General features: G+C 44.4%; 1 protein-coding gene across 2 annotated transcripts in view; it reads left to right on the top strand.

The window, feature by feature from the left end:
• The window catches only part of BMAL2 (basic helix-loop-helix ARNT like 2), a 35,002-nt gene extending 19,740 nt beyond the window's left edge, over positions 1-15,262 (top strand). The window contains exons 13-18 of one of the 2 annotated variants that reach the window (XM_081330839.1): positions 941-999; positions 1,304-1,412; positions 5,208-5,292; positions 6,416-6,515; positions 8,480-10,105; positions 12,031-15,262. In XM_081330839.1, the coding sequence (XP_081186965.1) occupies positions 941-999; positions 1,304-1,412; positions 5,208-5,292; positions 6,416-6,515; positions 8,480-8,601 (475 nt within the window). In that variant the 3' untranslated portion in view covers positions 8,602-10,105; positions 12,031-15,262. The remainder of the gene's footprint in view (positions 1-940; positions 1,000-1,303; positions 1,413-5,207; positions 5,293-6,415; positions 6,516-8,479; positions 10,106-12,030) is intronic. The other variant, XM_081330840.1, reaches the window with a different exon arrangement.
• Positions 15,263-19,319: the final 4,057 nt, after the last annotated feature.

Below are 19,319 nucleotides of genomic sequence, written 5' to 3'. Positions count from 1 at the left end.
AAAACAGCATATTTTTACATAACTCTATTTTATATTTTAATTATATAGTATTAAGCATGGAAGTCAGCTGGGTGACTTTGAGCCAATTACTAGGAGACTTTCAGTTCTAGATCCGCCTTAGCTGTGAAAGCCATTGGGTGACTTTAGGCCAATCACCAGGAGACAGTGAGTTCTAGTCCCGCCTTAGCTATGAAGGCCATTGGGTTACTTTAGGCCAATCACCAGGAGACAGTGAGTTCTAATCCTGCCCTAGCCATAAAAGCCAGCCAGGTGCCTTTGGGCCAGTCACTCTCTCTCAGCCCAACTTACCTCATAGGATTGTTGTTGTGGAGAAAATAGGAGGAGGAAAATAAGTTATTATTTGTAAAAAAAAATAATTAGATGGAATACATACAAATAAATAAAATATTTGGAGCTGGCTGCTTCAACCATTCTTGGATGGTTTCACAAGGGATATAAAGATTAGCAATTATTTTCCTCTGACATATTAAAGAATATAGTTGTTGTTCTTAGAGGAGACTACGTATTCAGAAGTTTACACAGATGTTAGAAGTTAGCCCTGGAATGAGGACTTTCAAAGATGCTGAGTTAGCACCCAGGTGAAAAGTTTATGCAGAAAATGGGGCTAGGATCACATTATGTGCTTTTATAAGGGATATAAAACTGAATATCCGGCATTTGATTATCTAGTAAGTAGTGGCAATTGAAACAGATTATAAGCCTAGCTAGATCCAAAAATTTAACCCCCATTTCAATCTAAGACTAATTCAGCTGGGACAAAATGGTCTTTTTTTTTTTACTTCTGCAGAATAATTTGTGAAACTCCTGTTTCTCTTCTGTTTGCTTGTCTCTAACACGAAGCAGCAAATTGTGCATGCAGCATAGGACTTGTAGCTATGTAGAGAAACTGATTTGGGTATTTTTGGTTTTATATTTTTAGAGGTCACAACGAATCGGGTGAAGAAACTCTACTAGCCTGCGGTTCCTTGTCTCCAGAAGGCAAGTCCATCTGTAGGGGGAATGGTGGTTCCCCCCCCCCGAGTTGGATTTAGTAAAGGAAAAGAAATATATGGAAAGAGGAACCATAATTGTAATTTTAAACAGTGCCAAGGATATTCTATCAGAACACAGTTTTATTGAAAGGAAATGTCATATTACTCATAAAGATTCAAATGGATGGTTGCCTATCATAAAGGGCCATGCAAAACAAACCTATGAAGTACAGTAAGATTAAAACAAATCTACCCTCTTCTTTTAACACATTTCATTTTAGAAAAGATAAAAATTTTCTCTTAAAATACAGATAACCCAAAGCCGCAATTTCTTGATGTACCAGGAATGTCTACAGGGACCATCCTCGGAGCTGGTAGCATAGGAACCAAAATTGCAAATGAAGTGTTAGATCTGCAGAGGTACAGTTAATCATTCTTCAGTTCTGGCTCTACCTTTCCTACCGATTGATGGCTCTTTTTGGAAAAGAAAATGGATGCCACCTAAACTTTTTAAAAAACGCAACGTATCATAAATAGGGACGCGGTGGCTCAGTGGGTTAGGACGCTGAGCTTGTCGATCTGAAGATCGGCAGTTTGGCGGGTCGACTCCCGAGTGCCGCGTAGCAGAGTGAGCGCCTGTTACTCGTCCCAGCTTCTGCCAACCTAGCAGTTCGAAAGCACGTAAAAATGCAAGTAGAAAAATAGGGACCACTACGGTGGGAAGGTAACAGTGTTCCGTGCGCCTTTGGCGTCTAGTCATGCCGGCCACATGACCACGAAGACATCCTCGGACAAGCGCTGGCTCTTTGGCTTTGAAACGGAGATGAGCACCGGCCCCTAGAGTTGGAAACAACTAGCACGCATGTGCGGGGGAACCTTTACCTTATCATAAATATAAAAAGAGATGTCAATGCTTCTTCCTTATTTCCCCTTTTTTCCTTGCTTAACCTCCCTTTTTTTTTTATTTTGGTGAGAGGTTTCTCATGCTTGTAAAAGGAAGAGCAGTGATCAGAACAATGAACCGATACAGATTGCCCCAGTGTTGCAAAAGGAAAAAAAAGTTCCCTTCTCTGCTGAAAGAAGAACATAATCATAATAGCAAAGTTGGAAGGGACCTTGGAGGTCATCTAGTCCAACCCCCTGCTCAGGCAGGAAACCCTATACCATTTCAGACAAATGGCTGTCCAGTCTCTTCTTAAAAACTTCCAGTGTTGGAGCATTCACAGCTTCTGGAGGCAGGTTGTTCCACTGGTTAATTGTTCTCACTGTCAGAAAGTTTCTCCTTAGTTCTAGGTTGCTTCTCTCCTTGATTAGTTTCCATCCGTTGCTTCTTGTCCTGTCTTCGGGCGCTTTGGAGAAGAGCTTTACTCCCTCCTCTTTGTGGCAGCCCTTGAGATATTGGCACACAGCTATCACATCCCCCCTTGACCTTCTCTTCATTAAACTAGACGTACCCAATTCCAGGAGCCGTTCCTTATATATTTTAGCCTCCAGTCCCCTGATCATCTTCGTTGCTCTTCTCTGCAATCTTTCCAGAGTCTCAGCATCTTTTTTACATCGTGGTGACCAAAACTGGATGTAGTATTCCAAGAAAACAAACACCTGTTTGCTGCCTTAGATTGCTATTGGAATCTCATTCCAAGGAGAACTTGTTGGAATTGTAGTGTGGTAACCTTAAATTTCCTTCTAGTATTAATCTGAGCAATTCGATCCAAGTCCCAGGGTCATGAGCCCCATTGCTCTAAGAACATAGAATAACAGAGTTGGAAGGGACCTTGGAGGTCTTCTAGTCCAACCCTCTGCTCAAGGAGGAGACCTTATACCATGGGTAGGCAACCTCGGCTCTTTTATGACTCATGGACTTCAACTCCCAGAATTCCTGAGTCAGCATAGCTGACTCAGGAATTCTGGGAGTTGAAGTCCATGAGTCATAAAAGAGCCGAGGTTGCCTACCCCTGCCTTATATACCATTCCAGACAAGTGGCTGTCCAGTCTCTTCTTAAAAACCTCCAGTGGTGGAGCACTGACTACTTCTGAAATCAAGCCATTTCACTGGTGGTTTGCTCTGATTATCAGATTAAGAGCTTGATCTGGTTTACTCTAGAGTAGCCCTGAACTTGAAATTAATTCAGAACTGACTTCTTATTTAGAGGGTCAGTTCAAGGTTTGGTCTGGAGAGTGCAGCTGGTGAAGAATCTGGCAGTCAAGAGTCCAGAATTAAAGCAATTGCCAAGTTCAAAATATGGCCGAGGGCTTTAAAAAACCTAGGCAACTTTTGACCGAGTCACTTGGTAGTTTATCTCCTCCACTTTTGTGCCTAAGATCCATAGAGAAGGTCAAACGTTTATGTTGCTGTTTTGCATTAACCTCAAACTCTAACTAGAAGTCTAACATTCATTGTATTGGATTCTGATAGATAGATAGATAGATAGATAGATAGATAGATAGATAGATAGATAGATAGATAGATAGATAGATAGATAGATAGATAGATAGATGGAGGGATGGACGGACAGATCAATCACTCATATAGGTGGAGGTACATATATAAACACACACATACATATATATATATACACACACATACACGCATATATGTGAATATGAATATACAAATGAACAAAATACAAATGAACAATATACAAATGAACAAAACCTAATATAAAGTGAGAAAAAGAAAACCAAAAGAAGTGCAAAAAAGGAAAAAGAAAAAAAAAATCGAAAGCAAAAAGATACAAAAAAGAATAGCGTCTGATTTCCTGTAAAGGAAATCACTTAACGGTCACAACACACGTCCTTTTCTGTAATATATTCTTTTTAATCAACACAAAAAACATTAATTGTATCATATTGTATCCCAGTCTGGAATGATGTTTTCTGTGTAGAATTTGAAGGGATCTCAATTGAAAAAGTTTCTTTTTATTAAAAAAAAAAAGGAGAACAGTTAACCAGTGGAACGACTTGCCTCCAGACGTTGCAGGTGCTCCATCACTGGAAATTTTTAAGAAGAGATTGGACAATCATTTCTCTGAAATGATAACAAGTTTTCCTGCTTTGAGCAGGGGGTTGGACTAGAAGACCTCCAAGGTCCCTTCCAAAATCTGATGTTCTGTTAATTAGGTTCCAAGCATCCAAGGAAGGAAGACTCTAAAAGAGCAACATACAGTGTGGGGTCCTTGGTGCTCTCTGGGCTTGGTGATTTTCTTGCAGACGTTTCATTACCCAAACTTGGTAATATCATCTGTTGCAGGAACTGGGTATGGCCAGTCTAGAGAAAAGAAGGACCAGGGGTGACATGATAGCAGCATACCAGTATTTGAGGGGCTGCCACAAAGAAGGGAGGGGGTCAACCTATGCTCCAAAGCACCAGAAGGCAGGACAAGAAACGATGGATGGAAACTAATCATTAGAGACAAACAACCTGGAATTAAGGAGAAACTTCCTGACAGTGAAGACAATTAACCAGTGGAACGGCTTGCCTTCAGTAGTTGTTGGGTGCTTTATCACTGGAAGTTTTTAAGAAGAAATTGGACAACCATTTGTCTGTAATTGTATAGGGTCTCCTGCTTGAGCAGGGGGTTGGACTAGAAGACCTCCAAGGTCCCTTCCAGCTCTGTTATTCTGTTCTGTTCTGTGATTTAGAAGTTTCGTATAGATCGTCTTGTGAGTCATCTAGGCCAGGGGTGTCAAACTCAATTTCATTGAGGGCCGCATCAGCATTGTGGTTGCCCTCAGGGGGCCGTGTGTGTGTGTGTGTGTGGCCTGAGTGGGCGTGGCCTACTGGGTGGGCATGGCTAAAGTCATATGGCCTGGGTGGGTGTGGCTAGAATGCCTAAGGCCTACTGGGTGGGTGTGGCCAGCTCTACATCATTTGCATCAAGGGTGCCTATGGGGGCCTGGGCAGGAGTGGGACAGATCTGAGGGTCTCTGGCGGAAGGAGGGTCTCTGGGCCAGGGCCAAGGCAGTGGGGGCCGTTCCCTCACTGTTTCCAGGATGGCTTCACGGGCCACATGAAACCACTTCGCGGGCCGGATCTGGCCCCCAGGCCTTGTGTTTGACATGTCTGATCTAGGAGTACTTTCAAAATACCAGATAGCTGGGATACGTTTACGTGAATGTATTTCTCTTGCTTTTTAACAGGTGCCATTGATGACAAGCATTATCTGTAACCCCGTACTTTAACAACGCTCAAATAGTATGTTTTGCTTTATCTAGATTACACGCATCGCCTCTTGGTGAGTTATGCCCGTCTGATCTTAGGAGGAAGTCTTCTCCTGTCCTAGATGTTAGTTGTGATGATGTAAGTATCCATAACTAGATCCAGACTTCTGAACCGGATTAGTTGTGATGTACAAATGTGACTTGCATTGTGTGCACTGAGGGAAGACCAAGCAAGGCAGCTGACTGCATCCCTGCTGCAATGTCGGACCTGGTCCCTATCTCTTATATTATCTGCCCAACCATTTTTATCTTGTAGAGTTGGCATACTCTGGGTTCCTTTGATTAAACAAGGTCATCTATTGGGATCCCAGAAGTGTCTCTTCTTTGTAGTGATGCCAGATCTCTGGAATGAGGTTCCTCCCAAGATCCAGGTGGCCCTACTCAATGCTGCTCAGAAGAGTGGTGAAGCGTCTTCCCCCAGGCCTTTGATGGGAGTGAGACTCTTCGTTTCATTCCATCTTTTATTTGTTTTATGTCAATTCTTTGCACGAGTGTGGTGATCTGCCCAAAGTCCTTGGAAGGTGGGTGACACACAAGTTGAATAAACTATTGTTGTTCTTGTTATGGCATGGATTTTGGTGAAGAATGTCATAAGTCGAGGACTACCTGTGTATTTTGCTCTTGAATTATGGCCTTGAAATCACAATCAGTACACAACTAGTACGGGTAGTCCTCGGCTTACGGCCACAATTGAGCCCCAAATTTAAGTTGCAAAGTGAGACATTGGCTAAGTGAGTTTTGCCCAATTTTATAACCTTTCCTGTCAAAGTTGTTAAGTGAATCATTGCACTTGTTAAGTTACTTACACCGTTGTTAAGTGAATCTGGCTTTCCCCCATTGACTTTGCTTGTCAGAAGGTCACAAAAACGGATCACGTGTCTCTGGGGATGCTGCCACCGTCCTAACTATGAGTCAGTTGCCAAGACTCTGAATTTTGATCGCGTGGAGATGCCGCAATGGACATATAAGTGTGAAAAACGGTCATAAGTCTCTTTCTTCAGTGCCATTGTTAACTTCGAACACTAAATGAATCATTGTAAGTCAAGGACTATCTGTATGAAGACCATATTGGTAATTTGGGACAATTAAAGATGCTCTTATTTGTAATCTTTGAGCCATTTTTTTCACTAACTCTGTCTCTGTGTGTGTGTGTGTCTGTGTGTACTGATTTCATTCATTTTTTTAAAAAAATGTCATTTCAGGCTCCAAATAAAGAGCTTTGTTCTCCAGGGATAGAAGATTTAGAGACCCCAGGGCAAAATCGAGATGTGATTTCATTCTCCAGCAATCAGCCTCATCTCAGTAAGTTCTGTCTTCCTTGAAAATTCGGAAAAGCTTACGGGGAAACAAACACTACGCTTCTGCGTCCAGCTGGGAGTTCCAGCCAAGAGAAAACATCTTTATAACATGGCGATTAAAGTCTGACCCACTGACGGAATAGAAAAAGCAACTCAGAACTGGAAAATTGTTTTCCGAGCCTCTGTCCCTTCACCTTGTAATTCTGGCAGAAGCAGAGCTTTTAAATCTGTTCCTTTTGAAACTGGGCAACTTTAAGATGTGCGGACTTCAGTTCCCAGAATTCCCCACCCAACGTGGAGCCTGGGGATTGGCCCGCATTTATGGCAGCGTCCACAGTCACATGACATGATTATGGGGTGGTTTTTGGGGTTTTTTGCCGGAAACTGGCATTTTCTGTTTCCAGCAAAAAAAAAAACCTATTCTGGACAATGGGTTTGCTGAATGAGAGTTACATTCAGTTAATGACCATGAAGGAGTGACATGATAGCAGTCTTCCAGTATTTGAGGGGCTGGCACAAAGAAGAGGGGGATGGGGGGGCTCAACTTATTTTCCAAAGCACCCGAAGGCAGGACAAGAAGCAACGGATGGAAACTAGTCAAGGAGAGAAGCAACCTAGAACTAAGGAGAAACTTCCTGACAGTTAGAACAAATAATCAGTGGAACAACCTGCCTCCAGAAGCCGTGAATGCTCCAACACTGGAAGTTTTTAAGAAGAGACTGGACAGCCATTTGCCTGAAATGGTATAAGGTTTCCTGCCTGATCAGGGGGTTGGACTAGATGACCTTCAAGGTCCCTTCCAACTCTGCTATTCTATTCTATTCTATTCTATTCTATTCTATTCTATTCTATTCTATTCTATTCTATTCTATTCTATTCTATTCTATTCTATTCTATTCTATTCTATATTCCAATATCTATTCTATTCTAAATTTATTCTATTCTATTCTATTCTATTCTATTCTATTCTATTCTATTCTATTCTATTCTATTCTATTCTATATTCCAATATCTATTCTATTCTAAATTCTATTCTAAATTCTATTCTATTCTATTCTATTCTATTCTATTCTATTCTATTCTATTCTATTCTATTCTATTCTATTCTATTCTATTCTATTCTATTCTATTCTCCAATATCTATTCTATTCTACTCCTAAATTCTATTCTATTCTATTCTATTCTATTCTATTCTATTCTATTCTATTCTATTCTATTCTATTCTATTCTATTCTATTCTATTCTATATTCCAATATCTATTCTATTCTATTCTATTCTATTCTATTCTATTCTATTCTATTCTATTCTATTCTATTCTATTCTATTCTATTCTATTCTATTCTATTCTATTCTATTCTATTCTATTCTATTCTATTCTATTCCATAGTGATTTATTTAACAACCTCTCCAGTGCAACTTATGACCCTAATTCCAGATTCAATTATGGTCGTACAGGTAGTCCTCAACTTACAACAGTTCATTTGAAGTTACAACGGCAGTGAAAAAAGTGGCCATTTTTCACCCGACCGTTAGAGCATCTCAATGATCACGTGATCAAAATTCAGACCCTTGGCAACTGGCATGTACTTATGACCGTCGCAGTGTCCCAAGTTCACGTGATCCTCTTTTTGCGACCTTCTGCCGAGCAAAGTCGATGGGGGAAGCCAGATTCCCTTAATGACCACATGACTCACTTTACGACTGCAGTGATTCACTTAACAACTGCGGCAAGGAAGGTCGTCAGATGGGGCGAAACTCACTTAACAAATGTCTCACTTAGCAACAAAAATTTGGGGCTCAGTTGTGGTCGTAACTTGGGGACTAACTCTACTTGTGTGCCAAAAGGGGAAGGAATCTCTCCGGATAAATAGTGAATTATGTAGTATCGTTTTGGCATTACTGTTTTTTCCTGTAGGCTATAAAATAATGGCCTTTATGCTATTTTATTTTATTTTTTCCATCGGTAGGTGGCACTTCTCAGTTAGATTTTGAAAAAGAGACTTCCGTGGCTGCTCTTATGAATTATTTGGAAGCCGAAGGAGGCCTGGGAGATCCCACAAAGCTGAGTGACATGCAGTGGACTCTCTAAATTTACACCAGCGAGGAGAAGATAAGCATTTTCAATGCACAGAAAATAACCGCTCATCCTCAAGTACTGTATTGGTCATACCTTAAAGCTTTAGTTCCTACGTACAAGAAAAATACTTACAGCGTTAATGTTTTTGAAAGACTTTTGCCTTATTTGTCTTGGGCTCCCAGACTGAACAGATGCAATATTTTGTAAAGACAACACAACCTCAATTTTGTTACCGATGTGTCAGTAGACTTTAAAATAAGCTTTAAACGTGTGTATCTTTTTACTGAAATCTTTCAAGGGGCGTTATTATAAGCAACAAGCGTAGGGATCGTGTTCTGAAATATCTTCATTATTGAGATATTATTTATTGGTGGGGTTTGGTTGATTAATGTTGCCTAATCCCAAAGAGGTGCTTTTTCACGAGGCAACTGGACTTTCTTGTTTTTCTTTGAAGACGTTTCGCTTCTCCTCCAAGAAGCTTCTTCAGCTCTGACTTCAGCTCAGCTCCTTCCACTCCCCACCATCCCGTCAGAGCAGAAGCAGCTTCTTGGATGAGAAGCGAAACATCTTCAAAGAAGAACAAGGATGTCCAGTTGCTTCTTGAAAAAAGCACCTTTGGGACAAACCAGGACCTGGATAGACTGAGCATCTCCATAGGCAATGTTGCTTAATATTTCTTCAGGAAAAATACAGGGAGTTCTCGACTTACGAACACAATAGGGACTAGAGTTTCTATGGCTAAGCAAAGTGACTGAGTCACAATCTGATTTTACAGTCATTTTTGCCATGGTTATTGCTGTTGTTAAATGAATCTCGAAGTCATTAAGTGAAACTGGCTTTTCCCATTGAGTTTGTCGGAGGTCGGTTGGGAAGGTTGCAAATGACAATCACACACAACCCCGGACAAAGCAACCATTGTAAATACGTGCTGGTTGCCAAGTACGAAGAATTTTTATCACATGACCGTGAGGTTGCTGTAACTGTCGTAAGTCTGAGAACCAATGAAAGTCAGTTTTTTCATTGCCATTGTTATTTTGAACGGTCGCTAAATGAATAGTTGTAAGTTGAGGATTATCTGCACTAGGCTTGAGTAGGTTTAGATTCTTTGTTAGTTCCCATGATCGTTGTAGTGCTTATACCATATTGTGCTTCTGTTCATGAAATTTATAATCCGGGAACTTGATTATAGAAGGGTTGGTAATTGATTCATCGCACTTACCAGAAAACAGCACCGTGCTATCCCAGTACAAAATTGCTGCAGGAAAGGCTGAAAGAACAAATAAATAAGATAGTTAACTTGGAAAAGAGGGATATATTGTATTTCAAAGTGCAATGGGCTTTCAACTACAAATGCAGGACTTGCGACTCTTTAAAGCAACTACATCTTTAAAGACAAACGGCTGCAGATAGTGGCTACATTCATACTTCTGCGTCCTCTTAAAGACCTTCTCGGAACTCGGTCAGAAAATGAAGACCAGACACGTTTTTATATAAGAAGCACAAATTAAAAATTACCGTATATACTTGAGTATAAGCCGAATTTTTCAGCCCACTTTTTGGGCTGAAAAATTCCACTTCGGCTTATACTCCAGTCAACAAAAAAACTTACCGAGGACTTGTGCGCGGCCGAGGCTTTGGTGCTTCCGGGATCGCGGGCACCTCTCCCAAGCCACCGCCGTCCGAGACCTGCCGAAGTTTGGGGAGGTTTGGGGAGGTGCGCGCGCACCTCCCCAAACCTCCCCAAACGGCAGGTCTCCGTTCCTCCGCGCCCTGCCTGCCTGCTTCTTTCCGCAGCGGAAAGAAGCAGGCAGGCAGGGCGCGGAGGAACGGAGACCTGCCGACGTTTGGGGAGGTTTGGGCGCCTCCCCAAACCTCGGCAGGTCTCCGTTCCTCCTGCCGACGTTTGGGGAGGTTTGGGCGCCTCCCCAAACCTCCCCAGGTCTCCGTTCCTCCACGCAGACCTGCCGACGTTTGGGGAGGTTTGGGCGCCTCCCCAAACCTCCCCAAACGTCGGCAGGTCTCCGTTCCTCCTGCCGACGTTTGGGGAGGTTTGGGCACCTCCCCAAACCTCCCCAGGTCTCCGTTCCTCCGCGCAGACCTGCCGACGTTTGGGGAGGTTTGGGCGCCTCCCCAAACCTCCCCAAACGTCGGCAGGTCTCCGTTCCTCCTGCCAACGTTTGGGGAGGTTTGGGCACCTCCCCAAACCTCCCCAGGTCTCCGTTCCTCCGCGCAGACCTGCCGACGTTTGGGAAGGTTTGGGCACCTCCCCAAAGCTCCCCAAACGTCGCGCAGACCTGCCGACGTTTGGGGAGGCGCCCAAACCTTCCCAAACGTCGGCAGGTCTGTGCGGAGGAACGGAGACCTGGGGAGGTTTGGGGAGGCGCCCAAACCTCCCCAAACGTCGGCAGGTCTGCGCGGAGGAACGGAGACCTGGGGAGGTTTGGGGAGGCGCCCAAACCTCCCCAAACGTCAGCAGGAGGAACGGAGACCTGCCGACGTTTGGGGAGGTTTGGGGAGGCGCCCAAACCTCCCCAAACGTCGGCAGGTCTGCGCGGAGGAACGGAGACCTGGGGAGGTTTGGGGAGGTGCCCAAACCTCCCCAAACGTCGGCAGGAGGAACGGAGACCTGGGGAGGTTTGGGGAGGCGCCCAAACCTCCCCAAACGTCGGCAGGTCTGCGCGGAGGAACGGAGACCTGGGGAGGTTTGGGGAGGTGCCCAAACCTCCCCAAACGTCGGCAGGAGGAACGGAGACCTGCCGACGTTTGGGGAGGTTTGGGGAGGCGCCCAAACCTCCCCAAACGTCGGCAGGTCTGCGCGGAGGAACGGAGACCTGCCGACGTTTGGGGAGGTTTGGGGAGGCGCCCAAACCTCCCCAAACGTCGGCAGGTCTGCGCGGAGGAACGGAGACCTGCCGACGTTTGGGGAGGTTTGGGGAGGTGCGCGCGCACCTCCCCAAACTTCGGCAGGTCTCCGGACGGCGGCGGCTTGGGAGAGGTGCGCGCGATCCTGGAAGCACCGAAGCCTCGGCCGCACGCAAGTCCTCGGTAAGCTCCGGGCGGTCACTTGCTTCGCGTCTCCTGAGGGAAGGGGGGGCGACTGGAGCGGGCGTGTTTCCTCGCCTGCTGGGCGCCGCGATTTGCCCGGGGAACGCGCGGGCCCCGAATGGCAGCGTGGAGCGAGGAAGCGGACAGCCAGGGCTTCCCCGAGAGCCGCGGCCACACAGGGTATTCCTGTGTATTCAGGCTTGCAAAATGGCGGATCGAGCCTCTGCTGGCGGCAGAGGCTTGCAGAGCGCGGATCCAGCCTCCGCCGGCGGCGGAGGCTTGCAGAACGGCGGATCGGCTTATACTCGAGTCAACAACTTTTCCCAGTTTTTGGGGGTGAAATTGGGGGTCTCGGCTTATACTCGAGTCGGCTTATACTCAAGTATATACGGTAAGCTCAATATGACAAGAACATGTACATCTTTGTGTATGGTGCATTAACAATTCATCACAGCCTGATCGTCGCTTTAAGGAAAAATGATTCGAATGTTAGCCTAGAGCTTGGACCATTGAGATATAGCATCGTGGAATAAATAGGAGCCAGACTTAAAAAGTGAGACACTTTTTGACAGCTTGTTGGGAAGAGGCGTAAGGTATAAATTGGTGGAAATGGATAGAATAGAAAAAAGCACTTGGTTTTCTACATGAAACGAAGACGTTGTAACTTGGTAATACAGCCAAACTTTTCCAAGCAGGTTTTATTTGAACACTCTGCGAGGTGTACCTCCACCCCCCCACACACACACACCTCTGCTAATGATGCCTTGCCTTGAAAAGCAACATTGGTTTTGACTGCCCAAAATAGCCTCTTTTGCACATCCTTCATGATTAAAATTGCACATGCTAAATTGGCGTCGCTCAAATCTTGAAGGTAAGTTTATTCTTTTCTCCCCAAACTGCAATACCAATTTTATACCTGCTCAGAGAGGCAACCCTTACGAGAATGGTTGAAGACAATTACGAAAACGTTGCAGTCGTTGGGCGTATTACTGTTATGATGTAAATCTGTCTGTATGGGTCAAATGTCCCACTGTCTTCAATGAGGCTATGTAATAGATAATTGTATTTAAGATTGCAGCCATACAGCTCTGATCTAGACTCCTTAGAACGTCCTTCTACAATAAATAAAATGCATTTTCAGCCTGTGGTGTTGGATCATCTGAAAAATATAAGTTTATTACACAAATAAGTACAGGTAGTCCTTGATTTACAACAATTCATTTAGTGACCAGTGAAGTTACGGCACTGATTTACATTTGGATGCTTGACAACTGACTCACATTTATGATGGTCGCAATGTCCTGGGATCAATAGGGAAGCCAGATTCACTTTAACAACTGTTATTAATTTAAGAACCGCAGCGATTCACTTAAGAAATGTGGCGAGGAAGGTCGTAAAATGGAGCTTCTCACTTAGCAGCATAAATTTTGGGCTCAGCTGGGACTGTAAGTCGAGGACTATCTGTATCAACATTTTTTTATATTGGTTAAAAATAAAAATACCCTTCAAAATGTGTGGATTTCATTTCATAGAGTGGTAAATTACTTAAACATGATCTCACAGGTAAAACCTATTGAGAAGTGGCAACTTTTAAAAATATTGGTTACTACTTTATGAAAGATATTCTAGGAATCTAACATTTAACAATCAGCGGGTTCATAAAAACTAGTTTTAGACTTAAAATTTTGTAGGTTTCATGTAGAATTATGTATGTGAGGCTCTCTTTGTACGGTATAAAATCATTATACGGACTGTTCTGTGTCCGTGATCTAGCTACTGAGAACGTGCGTGTTGGTTAAATGGTTGAACCATTTGTGTTTCCTGTACCTGCAATTTTTAAAAGCATGTTTGCTTTTTCTACATGGTTGATATCAGTGCAAATGTAAATTTGTATAACTAAGCGACAAGAGGATTTGTTCCTACGCTAATTGTAGAGAACAAGGTTTCACCGAGATGTGGACCTAATGTGCAAATACCAATTGCCAGGATCATTTTAAAGCAAATGGATCTTTTTTGTCTGTAATTGCATGTCAGTCCTGAAAATGATGCCGCTGCTTTACAAGGTACCAAACTGGTGTTACTTCGCACCTCTGCAAAGGCCAAAAAAATCACATGAGAGAGAGAGAGAGAGAGAGAGGAGACTAATGACTTCAAACAACTGCTAGATGTCTTAATTACTTCTATTTTAGAGCAAAATGTAGATTGTGTTGCAACAGTTTTATTGCAGAGTCTATATTATAATGTCATGTGCAATTACAGAACAGAAATACTGAAGTACCAAGTATGAATTTTGGGGGAACATTCAGAAGCCGAACCTTGTGTGTGTGTGTGTGTGTGTGTGTTTTTGCTTGTTCCCCTTTTAAGAGTTTCTATAAAACATTGCATGTATCAAACATACTATAAAGTACTGCTGACATCAAACCTTGTTGACACAGTAAGGAGGATTGTAACTCCTCATCAATGAGTAAGTAAGAGGTGATTACCTTCGACAGGTGTGCTATCACTTATATCAGCCATTTTCCAAGCTAGAAATGAAAACAGTAGTGAAGTATTGATATCCCTCGTAGTAGGGTTCAGGAAGGAACGATGGTATAATGAATTTGTTTTTGTTCACTATTGTCTGGAGTAAATGGTTACCAATGGGGATATGTGTGTGTGTGTGTGTGTGTCAAAAAAGTCCTGGTAATGAATGTGTCTTGGCTTTGATCCTGTAGTGAACCTGCCAAATCAGAATTGTATACAAATGGACGTAGACTGAGCAATGTGTGTATGTGTCTTTGAGTCCTTGTGGACTCTTGGTGTGACTGCCCGGACTATTCCCGGCAATTTTCTTGGCAAGTATTTTTGGAAGTGGCTTGCCATTGCCTACTTCCTAAGGGCTGAGAGAGAGAGTGACTGGCCCAGAGTTACCCAGCTTGTTTTGTGCCAAAGATGAGACTAGAATTCACTTTCTAATTGGCACAGTCACCCAGATGGCTTTCATGCTTAAGGTGGGACTAGAACTCCCAGTCTCCTGGTAATTGGCCCAAGTCATCCAGGCAGCTTTCATACTTAAGGCGGGACTAGAAATCCCAGTCTCCTGGTGATTGGTCCAAAGTCACCCAGGCAGCTTTCATGCTTAAGGTGGGACTAGAACTCCCAGTCTCCTGGTGATTGGCCCAAGTCATCCAAGCAGCTTTCTTGCTTAAGGCCAGACTATAACTCCCAGTCTCCTGGTGATTGGCCCAAGTCAACGAGGCAGCTTTCATGCCTAAGGCGGGACTAGAATTCCCACTCTCCTGGTGATTGGCTCAAAGTCACCCATCTGGCTTTGTGCCTAAGGCAGGACTAGAACTCACCATCTCCTGGTGAATAGCCTGGTGCCTTCACCACTGATTTGACTCATAAACAATTAAATGGGCTTGCTTTGTTCTCTTAATAAAACTCCCTTTTTACAACCCTGTAATCCCTTACTATTTAGTTAAATAACAACAACTTGGAAATGGGAAGATGTGATTTTTCAATACTGTAGGTTAACGTGGAAAATCTTATTAACGGATCTCTTTCTGCTCTGCTCTGAACGTGCATCGGCTTTGGAAGTATTTCAAAGGTTTAACGCAGAGGTCCCCAACCTTTTGGGCACCGGGGACCGGTTCCGTGGAAAGAGGTTTTTCCGTGGACCGGAGGTGGCGTGCTTTTGTGTGCTGCCTGCATCCTGCAGATGGAGCTTTGCTTGTTTGTGCGGCCCAGTTGCTGGGATGCTGCGGCCTGGTACCGGTCCACGGACCAGGGGGTTGGGGACCCCTGGTTTAACGGATGGGCCAAAAGAGGAAAGCGTACGTCTGTCCACTTTTAAAGACTACGTAGATTGCATAAACATCTTCCGATACCGACTTATTCAGTGTCATAATTAGTTCTGTCAGCAACATACACAGATTCCGTGGTTATTTGCTCAATTATTGTTTTTCCTAAATGTATCCGTTGGAAAGCGCACTGAATTTTCTTTGCACCATTATCAGCTTCTACTTCTAAATGTTATATATATATATATATATATATATTTGTATTTATGCTAATTGATAGATAAAATTAAAACTATTTATGCAAAAATGTCCTCCCAAACCCGAGTCTTTTACTGCAGGGGTGTCAAACTCAATTTCATGGAGGGCCGCATCAGCATTGTGGTTACCCTTGAGGGGCTGGGTGGCTGTGGCCAGGGTGGGCGTGGCCTACTGGGTAGGCGTGGCTAGAGTGCGTATGGCCTACTGGGTGGGCGTGGCCAGCTCTACATTGTTTGCATCAATGGTGCCTATGGGGGCCTGGGCAGGAGTGGGACAAATCTGAGGGTCTCTGGCAGAAGGAGATGGGACTGGGGCAAATGCCGAGGAATGGTCCACTGGAGGAGCCTCACTGTTCCTCTCAGGCCATGCGGGGGGGCGGGGAAGGCTGGACAGTGATGCGGAGGTCAAATGCCCAGCCTAGCCCTCAAACACCCGCAGCACTAAGCCCACCCCCACTTCCCCAAGGGGGTGCCCAGCTGCTGTGCTTGCTCTTCTTAGCCAGGTTGCTCATGATGGGTATGAGGGCAACATCAGAGGCCCCACTTCCTCTCCATGTGAGGAGACCTGGCTTTGTATCCAAAGCTTCCTTAGCAATAGGATGGGAGACCACCCAGGTTAGGCCAGGAGGAGGGGGCAAGGGGATGGTGAAAGGGCAGCAGCGAAGGACTAAGGCAGGACTTCCCTCAGACCCTCCCTCTCCCTCCCTCCCTCCCTCCCTTCCTTCCTCCCTCCCTCCCTTCCTTCCTTCCTTCCTTCCTTCCTTCCTTCCAACAGAGTGATGGGAAAATATTTGAGATGAGGGAGGGAGAAAAACAGGCAAGAAACGCAGCTGGGGAAGTGTCATCCTTCATGAGGAATGAAGAAATGTACCATCGCCTGGAAGTTTCCAGCACATGGCCCTCTCCTCACAGCGCCGAGAGGCTGAGCCGGGTGGCACAAATCTGAAGAGAAGCACAATGCTGCCCAGCCCCTAGCCTGCCCGAAGTAGGCAGGGCCATGTGCTGGCCACTTCCAGGCGATGGTGCATTTCTTCATTCCTCACAAAGGGTGATACCTCCCCAGCGTGCACCCGGGGGCGGGGCCGATGCGGCAGGGGCCGGTCCCTCACTGTTTCCAGATGGCCTTGTGGAGCTAAGACTGAATGTATTTCAGCATAGATGACCACCACAAAATTGTACATTGGCTCCTGGCCGGCCTGGGCCAGAGCCGAGGCAGTGGGGGCCATTCCCTCACTGTTTCCAGGATGGCTTCGCGGGCCACATGAAACCACTTCGCGGGCCGGATCCGGCCCCCGGGCCTTGTGTTTGACATGTCTGTTTTACTGTATATTGCAGTATTAGCAGTCGTGAAGTTCCTGGAAATAGGATTTTACTATTTTTCTGCTGAAGCATTGCAAACTGAGATTTCAAAAGGTAAAAACTTCCCTTCGTGTCTTGCAGATTTGGTCCACTGTCGTCCTTGCCCGTTCTCTTGCTTGTGAAGCAGGGATGTGTAACTTTTCCCACTGAGTAGGCATCCCAAAAAGCTGTGAGAGAAGCATTATATTATCAATAGAAGAGAGTATATGTAGTTCACGTTTGAACTGTGGGGTCCTTGGTGCTCTCTGAGCTTGTTGGGTTTTTTTGCGCATGTTTCATGACCCAACTAGGTAACATCATCAGTGCTAGAAGGGAGTGGGCTTTGCAGGGAAAAGGAGGAGGAGGAGTGGGGTCCGTGGTGGTCTCTGAGCTTGTTGGGTTTTTTGCAGATGTTTCATTACTCCAACCTGGTAGCATCATCACTGCTAGAAGGGAGTGGGGTTTGCAGGGAAAAGGAGGAGGAGGAGGAGAATGACTGTGGGGTCCTCGGTGCTCTCTTGAGTTTGTTCGTTTTCTTGCAGACGTTTCATGACCCAACTAGGTAACATCATCAGTGCTAGAAGGGATTGGTGCTTGCATCTTCTAGAACTGAGGATGTTACCTAGTTGGTTCGCGAAACATCTGCAAGAAAACAACAGAACTTAGAGAACACCAAGGATCCCACGAGTATTATATTTGATTTTGTGACATTTGATTGATTGATATATTCCCATGGTGGCGAACCTATGGCACGGGTGCCGCAGGTGGCACGCAGAGCCCTCTCTGTGGGCACGCGCGCCGTTGCCCCAGTCCTAGGCCTTCAGCTGGGTTTTATAAAACCTTTTCGCTTTAGGGCTCCACCGCCATGTGCAAAAACCCCCCAAACGGTTCAATCAAATTTCAACTTCTTGCGGGGCGGGGGAAAAAAAAGATCTTGCAAAGTTGGAATTGATTGATTGAACTTTTTAGTACCACCCAGTTTGCCATTACCACCGCAGCCACGCCCACCCAATGGGCCACGCCCACCCAATGGGCCACGCCCACCCAATGGGCCACGCCCACCCAATGGGCCATACCCACCCGGCACCCAACAATACATAAGTGGGTTTTGGGTTGCAGTTTGGGCACTCTGTCTCTAAAAGGTTCACCATCACTGATATATTCAATCAAGTTGGTGCCAAGTTTTAATGATCAAATAGATAGACTATTAGATAGAGGAACTTTTCCCAATTTCCAAGCTGGGTCCGTTGACTTGGCTGTAGGCCTTCTTCTTCTCTTTCCTTCCACTGTTCCCAGTAATTCTAGACTTCTCTAAAGAGCTAGGTCATTGCATAATGTGTGAGTAATAGGATCATTTGAATCTGCAAATGCATGACATGGATATTTAATTAAATTTAAACAGATCTTTCTGATTATTCTCATCAGGAATTTTTCAGGAACATCTAGGTAGTCCTCAATTTACGACCACAGATGAGCCCAAAAATTCTGTTGCAAAGTGAGAAATCTGTTAAGTGAGTTTTGCCTCATTTTACAACCCTTCTTGTCGTTAAATGAATCACTGAATTTTTTAATAACACGATGGTTAAAGGAATCTGGCTTCCCCATTGATTTTGCTTGTCAGAAGGTTACAAAAAGCGATCAAATGACTCTGGGCCATTGCAGCCGTCATATCTATGTGTCCGTTGCAAAGTGTCTGAATTTTGATCACGTGACCACGGGGATGCTGCAACAGTGATAAGTGTGAAAAAAAGTCATAAGTCCCTTTTTCAGTACCTTTGAATGGTCACTAAATGAATCGTAAGTCAAGGTCTACCCATTTATATATATATGTGTGTGGATGTGCTTGTGTGCATAAAATTCATGTCCTACATTACTGCATTTTCCCTGAATGATTCTTACTTAGTAAATGATATTAAAAGAAAAGCCTAATGGTTAATCATTACGGTGTGATTTCCCATGCATATAATTGGAAATAAATTACATGGAAAAAAATGTTCAGCTTGAACAGACAATAGTCTTTTCTCCCTAGTAATTATTAGCTAGATGGGTCAGTTATTCCAGGCCTAATTCCTGGAGAATTGCAGATTCTGCATCTTAATTTAGACAGCAGTTGTGCCTTCCTTCCAAGTTTTCCCATTTAGGGCTTTTCAGAAGCTTAAAGACTCCTTCAACCAGGTATTGTTCAAACCAAACTTTTATGTGCATGACAGACCTTTAAGGCAATCCTTAAAGTAAGACCATACTTGGAATACTGCATCCAGTTCTGGACACTACAATATATATATATATATATATAAAAGATGTGACT

This window comes from Vipera berus, assembly GCF_964194415.1.
Source record: "Vipera berus genome assembly, chromosome: 6".
NCBI lineage: Eukaryota > Metazoa > Chordata > Lepidosauria > Squamata > Viperidae > Vipera > Vipera berus.
This window is presented reverse-complemented; position numbering and strand designations above follow the sequence as displayed.